Source organism: Cyrtonyx montezumae, unplaced genomic scaffold, assembly GCF_038088225.1.
Source record: "Cyrtonyx montezumae isolate F1298 unplaced genomic scaffold, pur_monq_1.0 scaffold_12, whole genome shotgun sequence".
Lineage (NCBI taxonomy): Eukaryota > Metazoa > Chordata > Aves > Galliformes > Odontophoridae > Cyrtonyx > Cyrtonyx montezumae.
In genome coordinates, this window is record NW_027071848.1 from 20,998,722 (window position 1) to 21,020,080 (window position 21,359).

The window sequence follows — 21,359 nt, forward strand, 5'->3', positions numbered from 1 at the left end:
AGCAAAACTCAATATTGCAGTATACCGCTGCAGAAGGAATAAGAAAAATCATCAGTTGAAAAGCATGTGAAAGTACAACCATAGACCCTTCGTTCTTGAAATCTGTTCATATTCGTATTTGGCTTCGTTTGTTGGCAGTCCACAACTGTTCTGACAGCACTAGAGTTGTGCACTGTAATAAGGCATGGCATTGTAAGAAAGGCTCAAGGTCCTTTCCTTCCCCTCTGATCGCAATTCCAAGAGTGAGAGCTCCACATTGGCACGGCTAACCGCAGCCCCCGAGTGTGCACGGGGTCTCATTTCTGTATCTCTGCGTTACTTTTCCATCCTCTTTTCACTGCAGATTCGGAGGTGCCAAGGACTCCTAGCCTTGAGCATGCAGTATTAATTAGTACGTATGAACAAAGCATTTATAAATGACAACGGCTGAAAATGAAATGCGCTTTCTCTTGGAGCTTCTGCAGTCTGGAGGCGATCTGCAGTTTGATCTCAGACAAACTGTTTTAGCTTCAGACAGCTTTAGAACATTTGGAATGTCAAGAGCCTACTGAAAGCTCTTAGAACAGCCTTACAAACACTGCTTTTATAAATCAGCAAAACCCACTGTGTTTCCCATAACATTGAATCTGAATACGCATTGGTGCAAATCAAGATCGATCATTCCAGTTGCCATACGGACATATATATATGTTTCCAGATACTACAGAGAAAAGTGGGAGTGAGCTTATACGACACGGCAAAGCAACTGCTTCATAAAAAAACCCTCGACAACCGGACAAGAAAATCTTTGGAAATTCTTTCTCTTTACAGAACATTGTACAGATTCCCTGTTGAGAATCTTACAAAACACGTACAAGCTGCAAAAATGAAACATACAGCAGGAGCAATGAAGAATTACCTCAGCTTTCAACACCATTCCACTTGATTGAAACTGTTCTCATGTTCCATTAAGTATAATAATACATTTGGAAAATGTAAATAAGCTAATTACATTTTCTTGTTTCGAGCTGCCAGGCACCAGTCATATATCGCAGTCGTATAAAAAGAAGATCCCTGCCCATCTGCAGCCAGCTCCAAAAGGGAACTAACTTAGAACCTGTGATTAATGAAGGAGAAAATCGGAAGGGCACTGTTAGAAAAGATGAGGAATGGCAAAATATACTTTTACTAGTGGTGAACCTCTGCATTCTCAGCACGTTCAGCCCCACAACATGGACTTTAATGAAGAAATAGTACAAATACTGTGAAAATACATATTAAAAATGTATCGCCTTGCAGTAATCACATTATATCGTGAGCAGGGAGATACAGTTTAGAAGCAGCACAGCAATCCAGTGTATGCCACAGGGTACACTGACTGCTCTGCAGCAGGGCTTTATTCAAGTCAATAGGAACCCGGACACCAATGGTTGAGTAAAGGATTTCTGAGTGGCTTTGTAGAAGAGGATCACCTCCTGCTCTCTTACAGCAATAATGTGAGCACGCTGATATTTAGGCAATGTACAGAATACACAGCATAAAACTAATTCCTCTTTCATCTCTGCTAACGTTTGTGGGAGGTGCAATACACCTGGAACTACACTGAAAAAGAACTGCACTCTTTTATAGTGAAGTTGGCCTAGGACGTTCTCTGCTTGCCTGCATCCCTTATCACCACCACAGCTCATCACACATTTTGTAGTTCAGGGCTGTGCTGAGGAGAAAAGATTCAGGTTCAAAGGAAGGAACTGGATGTGATAGGAGGGAAGCAAGCGAGCAGAAACAAGCAGTACCTCTTCGTACATGTATGGAGTTCTTCTTTCTAGCACCTCTGTACATGTCTCAAAGTATCAAACCAAATCTTAACAGAGGGTGCTCTACAGATGGGCCTGATAGGTGAGATGAGAATTTTGGAAGGAAAGATACAGAAAAACAGATCCAAATTGATAAAAAAATGACAGTCAGGCTTTCTGCATAGCGTTTCACATGAGCAATATTTTTATTAACACATTATAGCACGAGGATGTGCTTTGTCCCAGCAGTATAACTATCTACTTTGTCTCCAGTGAGAGTTTCTCTCCCCTGCTGTCCATCCACCCGCTCTCCCCGTGCATGCATTACCATGCCATGACAGAATCTGGCAAGGACACGGAATTCTGAAGTTGTATAGAAAGAAGGCTGTGTGCTATCCAAATTGGGTAAAACATGATTCACTTCCAAAAGATCCTCAGCAATTTCATTCTGGACTGATACTTAAGGAATCTTAACAGAGAACAAAGTGCTTCCTTACCTTCAATTTCAGTCCAGTTGACAGCAACTTCTGCTATAGGTATTCCCAAGTGCTGAGCTATATAAAGGAGTTCCACATCAAACGCCCTGCAGTAGAACAGCAAATAGCAAATTCAGTGGTATTTATTTCCAGAAGGAAGGTGGTGGCACTGTTAATTTAAGAGAGGACAGTATTCAGTTATGAAGTTAATACCAATTCTCTACAGATACAATGCATACAAAAGGAAAATTACATTTCCTGACTGAATGACTAAGAAAACAGCCAACATACAGATAACAGCACTTCACTGCATTCTGTTGCTGAAGGTGTATGTCATGCTGTGTGCAGACCACTGCTCACTTTCCATTCTGTCACAATCATGATTTGGAACATTTGGAAGACCAAGGAGTCAAATGGGCAAGGTCAGCCTACAAAGCCCAGTGATGGTTTTTCACCCAAATCCTCCTGTGACTGGGCTTCTTTGCTAGCAGTGCAGCAAAATGAACTGGGGAAGAGATCCTACCCTTATTAAGTCAGTTGCTCCCCACCCAGTTTGTCCAAAACACACTTTAATTCTCTCTGTTCTCTGCATAGAAAGTTGTGCATTTCTTTCTTGCAAGTGAACACATAGTTGGGCCCTATGAACCAAGGCACCACGGGTTCTGGTCTTATAAAAATGCTTTGGCAAGTACAGTTTGGAATGCTTATGTGGAAATCAGTATAGGAAACTACTGGTAGCTGCTATTGACACTGACACTGCTAACTCCAAAACAAATTTTTTTAATTGAAAAAAACCTGTTCCCATTGGAGAAAATGTATGCCACAAAAACAAACAAACAAACAAAGACAAAAACAAAAAAACAGACAAAAAAACCCCCAAAAACCCCAGCATTATTACTTCATGCTTCTAGTGCTGCTTGAATTCAAGCTATTAGTAGCCCCATCTGACACCACAGCTGTGGGACACAAAGAAGATCAAGAGCAAGAAAAATGCACACGTAAGGTGGTGGCCAGCCACATCCGGACACCACTTCCTCGTACCACTGATGAGCCCAACAATAGAAGAGACTTTAAAATATTTACTCAGGTGTGACACATACGTGTATGTGCCATGGAAGTGCAGACTGCAGCACACTGGCCTGAAGGTGAGGTCAGCCCTCATCAACCTGGCCTTGCACTGCACGTGTGTGTGACAGAGCTGCACGGCATTAAGTGGGGGCATGAACAGAAGTCATCAGCAGAGACCACGGTTGCTTTGTTTAGAGAACTTAGAACTGGTCTGTAAATGTGATTTTGATTAGGACACAGGCCTTTTAATTGCCATGAAAACAGTTACAGGAATAAATTAACATAGGTTGTTTTTTTTTTCCCTCAGTCAACTTATTGTGAGCCAAGCAGCCTTGCCACTTTGCCGTTTTCTTTAAATTAGGGCTGAATATTATTTTATTAATTATGCCATGCTCTCTTACTGAAATTGTATTATTTGACATTTTGCTGACATTTTACATTAGTAAGCCAAAAAAAACCCCACGTGTTCACCTCTGAATGTTTATGAGTCATGTGTATTACCAGTAAATCTAATTTTGTAATATTTACTACTCAACTGACTAAAAAACTTAAGAGACAGAATAATTGTCTGATGAATTATACCATATGAACTGCTCTAAAAATATTACTCCATAAAGTATTAGCCCAGTGAATTTGCAACAATTCCTATGGACAACCAATTACCCGAATGTCAGCCATATACATCGGAGCACAGCGACGTTAAATAGTTTTGGAGAACTACTGTGCTCAAAGGAAAAGACTGAAAGGATGGGAGTGAATCAGGCTGAAAATACTGCTACATGGGATTGCCATTACAGCAACAGTGAACATAACCTGAAATACAAAGTGTCATTCAAGGCTGGAAGGAGAACGACTTCTGTGTACACTGTTTGGGTACAGCTCTTCCTCTGCTTGCCACCACCTTTCATGCACTTCAATGCATGCTAGAGTATTTAATCAGGGAACACAGCTTGCAGTGTATTCAATACACGATAACATGACCCTCGTGCTGCAGAGCACCACATCCAGGTGGTACAGGATGGAAGCGTGGGTATTTTAGCTGGAGCCAACTGCAGAGATCAAAGCAACACTGGTGGATGAGTTGGTGAATGCAATACATGCATTCTGACATGAAGCAGCACGTCAGCCATTTGCAACTAGTTACCGTGTGACAGAAGCACTGTCAGGAATTGCAGGGTATTATTCACACCATATACTTCAGAGTGGTGGAAGTAAGAGCCTCCGGGCAGGGAATGCACTCACAGTACCTAAGCGTGGCTCTAGCTTGAACAAGCTCCTAGAAAAGCTTAACGCTGCCTTGATCATGTAGGAACATCAGCCTCTAATTTAAGTACCTCAGCTCAGACATCCAGAAACACACGGTGTGAAGTTTGCCCATCTATTTCTACTAGCAGCTCCATTATGTGTTAATTAATACAAGCATGCAGTATACAACACTGGGAAACCTTTCCATGTGGCTCTACCTACTCTAAGTGCTTTTGTCTAAGTTACGAGTTGTGACTACGTAACACCACGATGAAAGGTGTTCAACTGAAATGAAATCCCTTTCAAACTGAACGTGTTGCAGCTTCTAAAAGGGCTGCTCCGAAAGTAATGCCTCCCACTTTATTATGTCATCCCACAACTTCAGAGGCGGACGTTGGTAGCGGGGTGGTAGAAACTGAACCTTCCCAACATTAACCACATTATATTTCGTTGCTGCGTGACAGACGGAAGCAGAGGGGCAGCCTGACAGGATGGCTTCTGGCATAGCAGTGGGTCTGAAGAAAAGGAGTGTCACTGAATTCCTTCACGTGGAAAACATGGCACCCACCGACATTCATCGACACTTGTTCAACTCCTGTGGAGACCAAACAGTGGATGTGACCACAGTGAGGTGGTGCGTGCTGTGTTTCAGCAGTGGTGACAGCAGGTTGCATGTGGGCTCTTGTTCACTGCAGGTGAAAATGTAATGGTGGTGACTATGTTGAAAAATAAGCTTCTGTAGCTGAGAGTTTTCTCTATCAAACAGTGTTTTTCTACTCTTTGGTGTAGTTTCCATGGAAACAAATATGAGACATTACTTTTGGAGCAAACAACCCTGAGAATTTAACATTTATTTTGAAATTGCTGTTAGGCTCTTCCTCGCTGGTCTAATATTAAATGTATCACACACCAAAATCTGGCCTTCTGTTATACCACTAGAACTGGGATTTGTAATGTCTCTTTGATGATCTGTTGTTGCAGTAAACTCTTAGGAGAGCAGACATAACTTTCAGTGGCCAAAGTATGAAATATGGTGTCTAGCTCCAGCTGTAAGGAGGCTTCTGAAAGCCCACATGCACCTGCCAGGAGCAGGATATTTTACTTCTACAAGACAAAACAGAGATAGTTTTAACAGCAAAATATTTTTGTGTTGATTAGAAGTTCATAAACAATTCTACTTGTCACGCATAAAAACAGGATAAAACAATCCATTCCACTGCTTGTGTTGGTTGACTGTGCCAAAGCAGTGGAAAATGTCCCTGTAACAAATATTTATCTGTTTATCTAAGCAATAGTTACTTATTTTTCTGATTTTTAGAGACTCACACTTACAGCTCAGTGACAGGCAGAAGAAACAATCATATGATGCCTTTTATACCAGACTTGTGAGTTTTAAATGTGAAACAAATGGCTTGTTCAGTGCACAAGGCAATTTTTATAGACTAAAATAATACAATTTGTTCTATCAATTTTACTCTATAAACATTTTAAGCTAACCAATCTATCTAATCAATGATCTGCTAAGTTGCTTAATATCATTACAAATTGCTGCTTTACAAACTGTCAATCAAGCCAGGGAAAGAATTATGCTTTGAATTCCTACTCATTTTATCCCTATTCCGGGTAGAAAAGTGACTGCTGCCACCTCCAGTTCTTCTGGGTGAGGAAATAATTATTCTGTCAGGAAACAATTGTTATGATTTTTCTGTAGTAAGAAAGAAAAGATAATAACCAATCCAATTTTGCATAGGAAAATTCTGTCAGCTGGGCAATCCGATTTTCTTCCTGTGCGTTACCATTTAACATAAGAATTACACTTCCCCAGGTCAAGACTGGATGCAGAAACAGAGCTTCTTCTAGGGTCTGAAAGTGAGCAATTCCAACTGCCCCTATTATGTTTTATAAAATACCTCTTTTAATTTTCTTTTAAGTCTTAATTTAAAAAACGTGCTCCATCCATTTCTGAAAAACAGATTAGTGGTGTAATCAGATTCAGAACATTAAACATGAAGCATATGCTCTCTATTCAAAAGGTTGCTCTTATTTCAAACTAATGTCAAAACTTTGCTATGTAGAAAGTAAATTTGAAGAATGTTTGGGTTTTGCTCACGTATATACAGCCAGTTCTGAGGAACAGTCACACCAAAAAGTAAATAAGAACATGAGTGGAAAAAGAAAAACTTGCTTAGGATACAAGCATGACTTTTAGTATCAAAAATATAAACAATATCCACTACCTATTAATTTTAGGAATGCTTTCTAAACTTTAGCATAACAAAATATCCCAGGAAGTAGCTCGGCCTCTCTTGAAAAACTATTGCATGATTCTCATCGCCATAAAGACAGGACAGTATCTTTTCCTGTGTATTTCTTTTAAGATTTACTAAAAATAAGCATCTAGAAATCAAACACAGCATAGCGAGGAGCGTGGTTTCAGTTTTGTAGAAGCAGCATAATGAAAGCAGAAAAACCTGGAGGTCTGAGCAACTACTTCTTCATTTGTACTACAGCAGAAATCGAATAATTTCCTTGTATTTAAATTTCAGAAGCTGCCAAAAAGATCATGTAAAAGAAGCTCTCGATGCCACATCCCATTGCTCTCACTCCCACCTTAGTCTACAAAGCAAACATGGGAACTCAAGGCTCCATTTATAGGCTAGTGAAATAGTGAAAAAGGCATGAGCATTTAATTGTGGTCTCTCTGATAACAGCGTGAGTGACTCAGCAGTGTTTCGTTCTCTCTGACCTAGCAGCAGGATAGCTATGATGCTTACGTGGATGTATCTACAGCCACAACATGAGGTGTTTAGCTTGCAAGAAAGCCACTGTGCTTCTAACACTGCTGAAGTGAGGCATGCTGTCATCCTGCTGAGTGACACGCAGACAAAGCCCATGTTGTTTACTGGGTACGTACTGCTCTGCACTTGACAACACCCAGCACTTCAGTGCAGCCTCTTGCAATTCAGTGCTAATTCAACACTCGTGCTGTCTGCTGTACAGCCACTTCCGAATTCCTTTAGCAAAAGGGAAGAACTGTCCTGGCTTTTAGTCTATGAAGAACGCTGACATTGCCTATATGGACCAGAAACTGAGCTGCTGTGGATACAGCTCTGGGTTTGTGGACTGAATGGTTTTTACTGAATGGTTTTATCCTTCAGATGCAACAAGCAACTGACATATTTTTTTCCTACATATTACTACACTGAGTGGAATGTACCCTGCTGAACCTCAGCCATCTACAGTGGAGATAATTCCTGTACAAGTTGTCCAGAGTTTCTCTGCAGCTGATGGCAGGAAATGAGCACTTGCTGGCCATGCTTCACTTGGCATACATTAGAGCACTGTATCAGGATGAAATGAATTAAATCCTGAAATTATCCCTTCTTCTGTCGCCCACAATGACAAGTAGATACACTGTAGATGTGATGGAAGGAAATCTTATCCTTTGTGTGTGTATATTTATATTCTGAATAATAAACTTAAGAATTCAGGACAGGGATTACCAGATAACCAATTTTATATGCATCTTATATAAACATCAAGAGTAAATATATACCAGTGCTTAGACTACATGGTATCACAGAATGGTTTGGGGTGGAAGGGACCCCAAGGATCATCAGTTTCTAATCTTCCTACCACAGGCAGGGCCACCAACCTCCAGATCTGGTACTAGACCAGGATGCCCAGGGCCCCATCCAACCTGGTCTTGAACACCTCCAGGGTCAGAGCATCCACAGCCTGTCTGGGCACCTCACCACTCTCTCTAGAACCACAGAATGAAATCATATTTTCACATACAAATTCACTCAACTCTGTAGCACCTCAAGAAACCAGAGCCCGACAAAACTTGTGCAGGAAGGATGTCAAGGCTTCTACAGAACCTCTATTTGCTCTCTTGACAGCTCACAACACTGGCTGAGCAACAGGGGAGTCCACGACAGACTCAATGACCATGCTGCTGGTTCCCAGATGGCCACAGCTCTATTAAATGCTGCTTGTTTGCTGCACGTTCCCCATTATTACTAGACTGTCCCATCACTGACCAATCTGAATTCAATTCTTATTTCAATACTTGACTAATGGGATTTTAAGACTCACAAAGTATCAAATAATTTCTTCAGATGTCAAGTGACACCAGTGCAGTGATGGCAATAAAGCTCCATTTCAGAGGCTCCTCTCCAATATGAAGGTAGTGGTTTCTCTCCAATCCCCTGCAGATGGTCTCAGGAAGAGTGAGGTGATTTGTTCAGGATACTGTACAATAATATGAATACTGATTTTAACAGGCAGATGAAAAAGGGGGCTATTTATTTCTTCTTCTAACAGATCCATACTCATGACATACAGAACCTCCATTCCACAATGTCTAAGCATATTTTCTCTTTTTTTTTTTTTTTTTTTTTTTTTTTTTTTTTTACAAACAAGTAATGCAAGAGAAATGTATCAGGGACCAGCTTTATTTTAAAAAAGGAGTTTATATTACTGGACTATTTCTGATATACTATTAAATACAAAGAAATCCAGTATGTGGTTCTGTAAGATAAGTGGCTGATCTCTCCGTGTCAGTTCCTACTGCAGCTATCCCAACTGCCTGTACACCACAGATATTTCACTTAGAAATACCATTCCTTTAACATACTCACTTTCCCCCCACGATAATCCTCCTGGTCTCCCAGTCTATTTCCAGATCTTGCAAATACTAACTGGAAAGGGTACAGTAATCTGTTCTGTGCACTGAAGCATTAGCTTCCATTTGCACAAGTTGAATTTCAGCTGCGAAGTGGCAAAGCTTTCCGTCCTGAATTCTCTGCTGTTCTGTCAGATTTGCTTGAAATCAGTCAATAGATATGAAAATAAAGGGAGGAAAGCACAGGGAACGCCTGAAAGACAGATGAGGAAAGAAGCAAACAGTATATTGCCTGCTTTGGCAGATAATTAAAAATAATAGTAATAAAAAAGGACTATTACTTTTGGCAAATTTGTGACTTGGAAGTATCTAAAGAGCTGTTCTATGGAAGAATTTGAATTGGGTTTTTTTGACTAACAAAACAAACATCTGTCATTGCTCACCAGTAAGTTTCAGACAAAAAGGAAAACACTAACTGGATTAGTTTATGGGTTGTTGTAAATAATCTACAAGCAAGTATAGAAGGCTTACTTTAAGCACCACATAAAAGCACAGTGACTTAGCATACTGAGGCCTGAAGTGATACTCACTAGCAATAGAATTATTAACAAAATAAATGAGCAATAGCCCTTTATCACTGCCTCTACTCCTATATGGTGAGATACAGATGACAATGTACAGCACAATCATTTTTACTCTTTTGTATTTTCTAGAAACAAAGCAACAAGCAGGAGAACAAGAAGTAGAGCTTTTTTCTTTACATATATGTATAAAAAAAGCTGAATGTTTTACATGTGTCTGACCAGTAAGTACCATTATATTCAAAATCTTCAATTTAAAACATATTAAAATTGATGACTGAGATTTCTCAGATTAAGTTGATTGTCCTTACTTCTTTCAATATTCTTCCTCAAAACATTTAAAAAGTCAAGTTAAATTAGAAAATTTTGAGATGCACGCCATGCATTTACAGAACTCCTGACAATGAAATATACACCATTTTACAGATCAATTTTGGCTTTGGAGGTAGCAGCACAAATCACACTTCTGGCTCAGCTGTAGTTTTCTCTATCTGGAAATAAGAAATCTACTCAGCCAGGAAAGTGATTCTGTCAGTACTAGAAGCCCACAGTTCCAGATTCAGTTTAACAGAAGCTACACGTTACACATCAGATCTGTGAGCCCAAACACTACCTTTGCAACTCCACTCTTGAGGAGTGACATGGTTTGATTACTGCTACTAAAGCTCAGCCTAACAGCAGATGGGATGGATTTGACTAGGACTGTGACACTACACACATTTTTGTAGGGAACACATCCAGTAATCTTCCTCTCTAGCTGTAAGCAGTACTCTGTGAGATTTTCTTGGATGAACAGAATAGTTTGAAAAGATTTGATAATAATTAAGTTTGGAAATGTCACCATCCTTTTCAGCAATAGCTGTAGCATAGGAAATTTGGAAAATCTGTAGTATTTACATGGAAAAAGTGTTTCAGCCACAACAGCAGTAATGACCATTACTCTCTTCAGTAAGAAAAACAGTCCTAAGTAACTCAACAACTATGCATCATTTTCTAGCATCTTAAATTAATGAGGACATCTTCAAAATGAAACAGAATTCCTAGCAAATACCAAGATATTTTACCATAACAAGAAAACTAATTTGCTTTACAAGTAGTACTAAAATACACTAAGGAACTGGACAGTTAGGAGTCATCCACAGACATCACATTTCATAGAAGCTGCAATGCTGAAACTGCTTTTCCAAAATCAGATTAATCAAGAAAAAAAAGCAACAAAGAAAATTTACCAGCGTTCTACATGGAGGGTTGAGAACGTCCTTAAAGCAGCTTCTCTGGTTAAAAGTTTAAATCCACACTGCGTGTCCCTGATCTTCTGGACACAGAGAAACCACACAAGGAAATGGAAGCCGTACATGAGAAGAGTTCGAAAGTAAGAGCGCTGTGAACAACAGGAGAGAAGTTAGATGGTTTCCTTTAGATGATGAACACAGCACAAGAACCCTGTTTCTTGACAGCTTTCAAAATGCATGAACTATTTTTTCTTTGGTGCAACAAACAATACAGAGCTTTTCAGTTGTTACAGAAATTACAGCAGAAAAGGAAGGGCCTGCCAGCAAAACTCATGTCTTTGTATGTAACCTAATCATAAGTCCCCATTCTTGTTGCTGCTTTCCCTAATCCATGGCAGCTTTTCATTCTGGACAGTGCCATATTAAGTGCAGCAGAAGCCCAAACCTGGATTTCAACCCATGAGTGTGACAGTCTGTGATTCTCCCCACCTGCTCTTCGGTTACATTTGTGCTCTTGACATCATGTCATTCGGATATGTTTGTCAGTGGAACTCAGAGGGTGATTCTGTGTTTGCAGAGATCACTTCCAGTCTTGCATTTGAGACAGCTCCTAAACAACTGTAACTCAGATTCATCACTTCTGAACTCACTCCTGAATTCGGTGAATTAAGCTGAATTTAAGATGACTGTATCTTAGACCACAAGCTGACTACCATGCAAAAATCCTTCAGAGACAGCAGTTTAACCATTAAACATCTCTGGGTGATAAGAGATGCCTTAAAGCAAATAATTTCAAACCTTGATTGCAAAATGAGATGATGTTCAGCTTATTATGTAACAGTCTTTGGCTTAAGGAAATTCACAGCTTTCAGAAAAGCACTCTGACCCCAGCTTAATGGTGGATCTGGTGGGGATTCCTCACCTTCCTGGTGAAGGTGAGTTACTGTGTGACAGGGAACACAACTTGTGTGTGACTGCCACTCAGTAACACTGCACCACCAAAAAGTAAGAAATACAGGCAGAAAGGGAAAGCAAAGATGGAATATGCTCATCCTGCAAACAGTATGATTGTATTTTGCACCCAGTAAGATCCTTCAGAGATGGCGAGAAACACGAATGCACTGAAGAAAATGTATGTATACTCCATGCCTCAACACAGCACCAAGGATTTCTGTGGGCAGTGTGGTGTACACCTAGCTTTATGGAGACAATGTTACAGCACCTCCAGGACTCACTGGTTGTACAACTAACAAGTAACAGTAAATGGTGTACTCAGTCACACAAGAACCTGGATTCTGAGTCAAAGATTTATCCTTATTTCTGAAAATTATGTTTTTGGTTTCTTTTTTGTTTGAGGATGTTAACATATACCCACAAGTATTTATAGGAACTCTTCCCAGTGAACTGTTCCAATACCATCTGATAAACCAGAAGAAAAAAACCTGAATGTCTACCAGTGGCTCAACATTACCATTGTAACTTCTTTTGCACTTCTGTAACCATGTGATAATTTGTGTATATGTATCATCATATTTTCAAGTACTAAAAAAAGCTCACTCTTGAGAACATTCAAAACGACAAACACATCCAACCATGCTGAAAAAATCAGTCCAGCAACGTGTCTGTTGCAATACAAGCTCCATGCCTGCACTTTGTCAACTAGTGTCTGCCAAGACATCAGAACACCAGATGCAAGATAAGACTGTGCCTATGCAGCACTGTTTATTTTACAAGAGCCACATAGTGAACAGTACCCATCTGTGTGCTCAAAACTCAAAAATTTCACTATGAGTAATACAGAAAAATTACAGTACTTTCCCACTGATTAAGACACCCTTCAAACAGCTTATTGCTAATTATCCCTAACTCTCTTTGAACAGGTCTCAAGATTTGTAGATCAACAAGCTCCTGCACTGGAAGAGAATCAATAAAAATGAGCTCATCGGTCACCTCCCACTGCAGTCCTGGTACTGGCAGAAGATGTGCACTTGCACAGAGACAACTCCTGTAGAAGTTTTAACTCAGCAGTCACAAAATGTTAACTTCTACCGACCGTGTCCAAAACCTTACCTCCTAATAACAGCAAACCTAAGCTGCCACTAGCTATTAACTGTCAGGAATTTAACACTGGGCTTCTAAGATGCTCTCAACTAGGAAAATGAAATCCTTCAACTGGAACACTAACTGAAACCAGCTCAAAGTTGGTGGCATTTGAAATACAGAACACGTCCTTTGTAATGTGATGGAGTGTAAGATGCACTCGCAGCATTTCTTATTTTTTAAACTCCCATTCTTTTACAGATGTTTATTTAACTGCAAAATCTGTATAGCAGAATCAAATGAAGTATTAGTGTATTAGAGTATTAGTATAGAGCAGAAAGGGAAACAAACCTTTGCTATTGAGTCCTTTTCCAGATGAGCTCTAGAACCACAGGAAATAGCCATCTGGTTCTGCACAAGAATACACATTAAAGGCTTATTAGTTAAACTAACATTTTCTGAATCACTGGAATCTTCTGTCAAGACTCTATATGAAACCTTTAAGAGTGATTAGAATGTACAATAAAAACTTCAAAGCCATACACTTCTATGATTTCTGTAGCTACAATTCATCTACTGCTGGATTCCTGGGTTAAAATAAATATCTTCTACAGTTAACAGATCATCTAAAGACTAATACACTTTGTATATGGTGCTTACAAATTGCTGCAGTTTATTCACACCTAATATCTATAGGCAATTTAATGTACATTGTTCCTCTGAAATACACATACAATAAATAGGCAAGGTTCTACACCTGGGTTGGGGCAATCTCAAGAACAGATACAGGTTGTGCAGTGAATAGCTTGAAAGGAGCCGTGAGGAGAAGGATTTGGGTGTGCTGGTTGATGAAAGATTCAACATGAGCTGGCAGTGTGCTCTTGCAGCCCAGAGAGCCAACAGTACCCTGGGCTGCATCAAGAGAAGTGTGACCAGCAGGTCAAGGGAGGTGATTCTGCCCCCTATTCTGCTCTAGTGAGACCCCACCTGCAGTACTGAAAACAGCTCTGAGCCCCCAACACAAGGAGGACATGGAGCTGTTGGAGTGGCTCCAGAGGAGGACCACAAAGATGATCAGAGGGCTGGAGCACCTCCCCTATAGGGACAGGCTGAGGGAGCCAGGGCTCATCAGCCTAGAAAAGTGGAGGCTCTAGGGGGACCTTATAGCAGCCTTCCAGTGCCTGAAGGGGGCCTACAGGAAAGCTAGAGAGGGACTTCTTATGAGGGCATGTAGGGACAGGACTAAGGGAAATGGATTTAAACTGGAAGAGGGTAAATTCAGAACAGACGTTAGGAAGAAATTCTTTACTGTGGTTGGCTAGAGAAGCTGTGGATTCCCTCTTCCTGAAGCATTCAAGGCCAGGCTGGATGGGGCTGTGAGGTCTAGAGGTCCCTGCCTACAGCAAGGAGTTGGAGCTAGGTGATCTTAAAGGTCCCTTTCAACTGAAACCATCCTATGAATCGTAGTGAACAGCACAGATAAGCAGTTAGCATTACAAGGCACCTAAAGTTATATGTTTTCCCTTAAATGTTGCATCGTGAAAAGAATAACAGTATTTGTCCCATCGATGCATATTCAATAAATTAAATACCATGGTATCGCTCACAAACATCATCTCAAATCACATCAAAAGAGGTAATCAAAATAGAATACTTAAATTTATTCTCGGACGACTCCTACCAAACCCCTAAAACCTGATGTATTTGAGTGTGGGATGGATGCTGGGGATCCGGCAGCCGCTGCGCTGGAGAGTGAGGGAAACACTGCCACCAGGCGGCCCCTGCATGCTTACACAGAGCGACAGCGGCAGCTCCCCCTGGAAGGCTGGCCATCACTTGAGCTTTCAGGAGCCTCGTCAGACCTACCTCTGCTCTGGGTAAAGCATTGGGCTAACGAAAACAGAACTCGGTTCTTTCAGATGACGAAAAGATAATGATTATCCAAGGAGGAGATCTTGTTCCACAATTCGTTTGAATTTATATTTACAATAAAAGTTCCTCCTTATACTGTCATTACACTAACTCTGAGAAAAGAGTTAAAAAGTAGGGTGAAACTAAGATGCATCCTTAGCTATACAAGATGACATCAGATAAGAATAAAATACTGCAGTTACTAAGCAAAAAAGGTTATTTTTCAAGTGAATAGGGAACACATGCTAATTATAGTGACTGCAACAACTTCATAGGAAGAATGATGAGTAGAACACTACGTGCTGCATTTTCCATAGGCACAGTGAACACAAAGGAGGTGAGAGCTCCACGGAAGCTACCACCTCACAGCCCACTCTCACAACTTCAAAGCATGTTTTCACACCTAGAACTTCGTCTGGACTTCAAACAACTCAAAGTTTATAAAAAAAATAATTAAAATCAATCTGTATGCATTTGTATTGAACTGAGAAGAAACAACCAGAATTTATACTCACAGGCCACGGCTGGAGATTTTTTAGACCTTCTTCCACTTTTTCAATGTCTGCAAATTTTGTAGCTCCATCTGCATCAGCCATGAGAATTTTTTTCCCCCGAGAACTAAGAACACCCTGCAATCACAACAGTCAATTAGAATCTACACCTTCCAATGCAGTGTTTGTATTCATACTGTAACAACATCCAGAAACTTCACACACTGCACATCATCCATAATGACCCTCAGTAGATTAACATGGGACCTTAAGGATCCCTATCCACAGGTTACAGACTAAAAGCCTTACAACTAAAATGGTGAGAGACGTTGGCCACAGGCAGCTATGTGTGGGAGAACAAAGCACTCGTTAGTGGTTACCACTGTATTGGACAGCTTTCTTGTGTCATTTGAGCTATGGGAAGGAGGATGCAGTGCTATGTTTTCTAACATATTTCCAAGAGAATTCAAGAGATAATCCTAAACCAGTTTTGAGAAACAAAAGATCTTAAGTCACAGTATCACTGCAAAACATCAGGTTTCATAGCTTGCTTTACCACGTTCTTGGCAATGAGATCTTTGATGATTATTGAAGGGCAAGAAAACAAATAGCAGAGTGTTTGCCAAATCATAACTGAGCATGTGGCACTGAATGAAAGGACCCCACTTTATACTCTGAAGTGCAAAACTGTATCACGTACACCATCAGCCTGCTTCTGGAATAGCTAAGAAATAACATCCCTTACAAAAATTCAATGACTCAACATCACGCTTCCTCCATTTGTTGATATAAAACACTAGTGTCCCCTAAAAAAAATAAAAACAACAACTGGACATACTAAAGATACAGCTTAAAACTGACATACATAGTATGCATGTATAAAGTATTTTTGGAATCATAACTAACTTCACATTGTACAGTTTCCCATTAGGCTCATAAATGCTCTGACAGATCACTAATGCCACCACCTTTTTCCATAAGAGTACAGTATCATCTATCCTACCTAGGTAAAAAACATTCCCCCCAATCGTGTAACAGCTATTTAATGTTTAAGGATATGGTGATTTTATAACAATATCTATGTGCAATAGATATGTGAAAGCATAAATTCTGTCTGTCCTACTGTGAAATAAGGGGGATAAGCAGTGGGTTTAAAGTACAAACTTTGTTGTACTTTTTTCTTTTTTAATAAAAAAGTGATGAGCTGAAAAACAATATTTGCAAAGTTTGTGTTTCCTCTACAAAACCTTTTATCTGTGAGGTTGTTCTTCTTCAAACTGCAAAGTTGTGCCTGAGCTGAACAAGAACATGAACGTCAAGCCAATCTTTTCTTTTTTAATCTTTTGAATTTTGATATAAAAATAATTCTTTGTCACCAACTTTCCCAGGAATAAAACCTCATTTCCAGGATCTAAAATAAATCAATTTAGTCAAGAGTTTTTGCTTTAGTTCATGGAATCTGTATTCAGTTTTCTGGTAGCCATTTTGTTACTATATTGAATTCAAAACGTGTATCAGCACAGCTCTATTCCCTGCATGTTTGGGCACAGGTAGTTCAGACAGAGGAGATGAAAGTATAAATTACCATCCTGACTGCTCCTCCTTTCCCTCGATTTTTTACCAAAGAGAGCACTCGCACTTTGTCACTTCCATATTTCTCACAGTACTTCATTGCAACCTGATGGACATACAAAAAAAAAAAGGCATAAAACAGACAAAAAGGCTCAAGGTAGAAGTTTACAATTGCTCACCCTTTCCTTTTTGTCATTTAATAACACAAAGCTACAAACACTTCAGTCTCAATAAATACACTGCCAGTGTTTGCTGGAGTCTGTTTGGAAAAATAAGTGGTTCACAGTCAACACAAGAAGTCTGAAGGAGGCAGTCATATTCAGGAAGCACAGGATATCCTGCCAAGCAATTCTAAACCCCATCCACTCGAGACCAGAAGACTCACAGTCCTAATATAATTTACACCACACTGTTTCAGACCTTTTATACTATCATTTAATAAAAGAAAAATAATTTTCTACCTGCTACCTATTTCTTGCTTGTCTTTGCCTACTTCTCACTTGTCTCGCTGCTCTGTGCTCTTAAACAAAAATTCAGTGATGCAGGAGCAGGGAGGTGATCATCCCCCTGTACTCAGCACTGGTGAGGCAATTGAGGCCTCGAGTACTGTGTTCAGTTTTGGGCCCCTCACTACAAGAAGGACATTGAGGCCCTGGAGCGTGTTCAGAGAAGGGCAACAAAACTGGTGAGGGGTCTGGAGCACAAGTCTTACAAGGAGCAACTGAGGGAGCTGGGACTGTTTAGTCTGGAGGAGTCAGGGGACACCTCACTGCACTCTACAACAACCTGAAGGGAGGCTGTGATGAGGAGCAGATTGGCCTCTTCTCCCAGGCAACAAACAGGACCTGAGGAAATGGCCACAAATTGTACCATAGGAGATTTAGACTGAACAGAAGGAAAAACTTTTTCTCTCAGAGCGTTGTCAGGCACTGGAATGGCCTGCCCAGGGAGGTGCTGGAGTTGTCATCCCTGGCAGTGTTCAAGAGGCCTCCAGATGAGAAGCTACAAGATATGGTTTAGTGCTTGTGGTAGCAATGGCCATGGGTGGATGGTTGGACTAGATGATCCTGCAGGTCCTTTCCAACTTTGTGATTCTATGATTTTTCTCTCATCTTTTCTAACAGTTGCCACAAGTCAACATCCACTGAAGAAGAACATAGAACTATTTGGAAAACAATGCTACTGGCATTGGGATTTTTAAATGATTTTCAATGATACCATTAAAGATAAGGCAGAGAGATCACCAACTGTCAGCTGTCCTGTCCATCACAGTACGAATCGGGTATTTTACAAGGCTTCCTATGCTTCCTCAAGATCACATTCCCATCACTTTGCATTGCTGCTCATTGAAGCTAGGATTAGAACTTTCAGAATTTCAGCTGTGGAAAAACATCTGACACATCAGCCAATTAAGAATAATCATATTTCAAATGCTAGTATATGTGTATGCTTATGTTTATGTGATATTCGTAATGCGTGTAGGACAATAACAGAAAACATTTAGAAATATGAATTTGAATCAAGAATTTCAAGTGCCAAAACACATATTTCACAAGTACAAAGTACCTCTGATTACTTCCTTACCTCCGTGGTTTGATCTTTACTACCATCATTAACTACTATGACTTCATAAGTGAAGGAAGGGTCTCGTTTCTAAAAAATAAAAACAGAAATAATGCACTGCATGCCATTTCTGAAGTAAGCAGTAGGCCTTTCAAACATCAGCATTCTTTATCTCTGGCACTTTTCAACTCATCCATGTGTGCAGTCAGGATCCAAAACGATGTAGTAAATTTGCTAATGCAGTAGGTTTATTGAAATAACTTTGCCATATTTGATGCCTCTTCATTAGACTGGTTGTCATGTTTTTCCTCAACTACAATGCAGAACTGAACAATCAATTTAATTTATAAAAAGATGAAAATTCGAAGAAATATTACTGCTAAAACAGACAAAACAAAACACCAAGTGCACTTCTCAACCCAACCAACCAACCCTAAGGAAGAACAAATGTTTAAAAACTGGTTGGGACCAACTTATAGTTTATAAAGCTAAATAGATTGTTCATCCTCATCTCTGTCTTGGAGAGATAACACGCACATTCAATTTAATTAAGAAAAAATGCCTTACAGCACTCTATCCAGAAGTAACTGAACTGATAAGACAAATGTTTTACTTCCAAGAGGAAGTTATACTGCTTTAACATACACCAAAATAACAAAGTTAATAAGAGCACATACTTCTTACACATAACTCATAGAAAGATAATGCATTTTGAATGCAAAATTAAAATACCTGTCTTTTTTCTAGATAATCCAAAGCTTCATCCATCATAAGAGGTACTAGAGGGAAAAAAAAGATGAATTTAGTAGATTATAACAGGCTAAACACCGAAGGCACCAGAAAGCATCTGCACAAGCAAGCTGCCAACTACAAGAAGGGTAAGACAAGCAAATTGCCTCATTCATACTACACTAGCTTCAGTGAACACGTTTAGGACCTGCAATTCAAAGCCCTGTCCTGTTTGAATGCAAAAAAGGAAATGGAAAAAAAAAATCATACATGCATGACAACATAAAAACATTTACTTTAAAGATAAGAACGAACACAGCATTTTGAATTAGGTAATTATTTAAGAAGTATTAAAAAAAATGACATTCTTCAAGATGGACCTTGTAAATCAGCACTGACTTCTGTTCAAGCAAGGTGACAGAGACCAAGAGAAGTTCCCAATGGCAGTTAGTACCATGTCCTCTCTTATTAAGGCTGTTGGCCATGATGCATCAGCTGAAGAGCAGGCACCGATTTATTTATCTGCTGGTTAGACAAACACTCAGGCTCACTGCTGCCTTTGCTACAAGTGATTATTCTGTTTCCAGAGAGACAACTAAGTGAAAAGCACACGGAACGTGTTAAGGCCTTGCTTACTGGAAGTATGTATGGAGAACCAGGACTGAGAAATGCACTCTTCTCTAGAAAGGGTCAGGTATACCTCGTGTCCATGTCTCCTAATGGAATCCTGAACAGCTCGCTACTGTCACTCACCAAGAAGAGGAATAAACGTCAGCTAGCACATCAACACCAAGTGCAGCTCTAGAGTTTAATGATTTCTAACAGATGGGAAAGAACTCACTTTTTAGTATTTTGTCCTCATAATTATGGCAAACACCAAACGGCAGAATTAGACCAGGAGATCACTCTTTTCCTGCCTGTCTGAAATTGCAGCTGTTGCTTAGAGAATGGGAGGGTCTGAAATCAATTTTACAAGTCTTTTTCTACGTCCTGCCTCAGGACAATAAGCAGCTTTCTTGTGCATTGTATTAAAACCAAGCAGACTGCTACAAGTGCACCATGCTATTTTTAGCAAAAGAAATCAAATTACACAATATCTTAGTTTTGAAATTCAAAAATGTTGGACTGCTTTCTGCAAATTAGGTACGGAACCACACTCTGGCCTGCTAAAGACTACAGCTGGCATAAGGCAACCTCTGCGTTACCACAGTAAGAGCAGATAGAATTGACTTCTTTTTCCTCAAAACAAGGAAAATCTTACACCGTTCTTCCTCATTGTATGAAGGCACAACAACAGACAGCTCCTTGCTAGGAAGGTCGTGGATGCTCGGCACAGGTTCCTTCCTGCCTGCAGCACTAAGGAAGTATTTTTCTTCTGCGTGTCGGTGAAGGGTGGGCATTTTTACTGCGGTAACGTGAGCGATCACACAAACCTGTGATGAAAAAGAAGAAAAGAGAAAACGCTCGAGCTTTGTTTACCTATCTTGTTAAAGGTTTACGTAGCTGCTGAATGTGCTACAAGTGGCAAGCAAAGGCATTTCGGGGACAAGATGGATCAACAGCACAGGATTTTACCACAGAGTTGGAGGGGTCATGTAGTCCAACCTCACTGAATCACAGCAGACCCTTGCAATTCCTACAACTCTGTGAGTGACATGAGAGGCTTCAGCTGCCCCGGCCACACAGCACTCCCAGCTGCCTCCACCCAGCTTGGCAGCCCAACGCTCGCCTCGCCTCGCCTCCTCCCAGCGATCCGCGCCTCTGCTCCCTCGCCATACTTCATCCTCCACAACCGGAACGCGCCCCAGCTGCACCCACCGAGCCGGGCTTTCCCCGTCCCCCACACAGCACAGCCGCTGCTAGAGGGACCCTTAGCCCGCGCAGGGCCGGGCCCTCACCCCGCGGCTCTCACCAGGAGCAGGAGGAGCACGGCCATTGCCGCCAGCACCGCGCCGACCTCGGGTAGGGACAGAGGCAGGGACAGATGCAGCGCCATAGCGCGGCGGCCACAGGAGCCGCGTCGGCAGCGGTGCGGAAGCGGCCGTTTCCCCG

General features: G+C 40.6%; 1 protein-coding gene across 2 annotated transcripts; it reads right to left on the reverse strand.

Moving 5' to 3' along the window:
• Nucleotides 1–719: 719 nt before the first annotated feature.
• Nucleotides 720–21,344, reverse strand: ALG5 (ALG5 dolichyl-phosphate beta-glucosyltransferase). 2 transcript variants are annotated; one of them, XM_065730244.1, is made up of 10 exons: nt 21,220–21,343; nt 20,569–20,740; nt 19,311–19,357; nt 18,600–18,668; nt 17,029–17,121; nt 15,468–15,581; nt 13,393–13,452; nt 10,999–11,150; nt 2,270–2,355; nt 720–1,096 (listed from the first exon to the last, which is right to left on the reverse strand). In XM_065730244.1, the coding sequence occupies exons 1-10, from the start codon at nt 21,301–21,303 to the stop codon at nt 984–986; spliced, it is 990 nt and encodes a 329-aa protein (XP_065586316.1). In that variant the 5' UTR covers nt 21,304–21,343; the 3' UTR covers nt 720–983. The 2 variants fall into 2 exon arrangements, with proteins under 2 accessions (XP_065586316.1, XP_065586317.1); XM_065730245.1 differs by lacking the exon at nt 13,393–13,452 and having other exon boundaries at nt 21,220–21,344.
• Nucleotides 21,345–21,359: the final 15 nt, after the last annotated feature.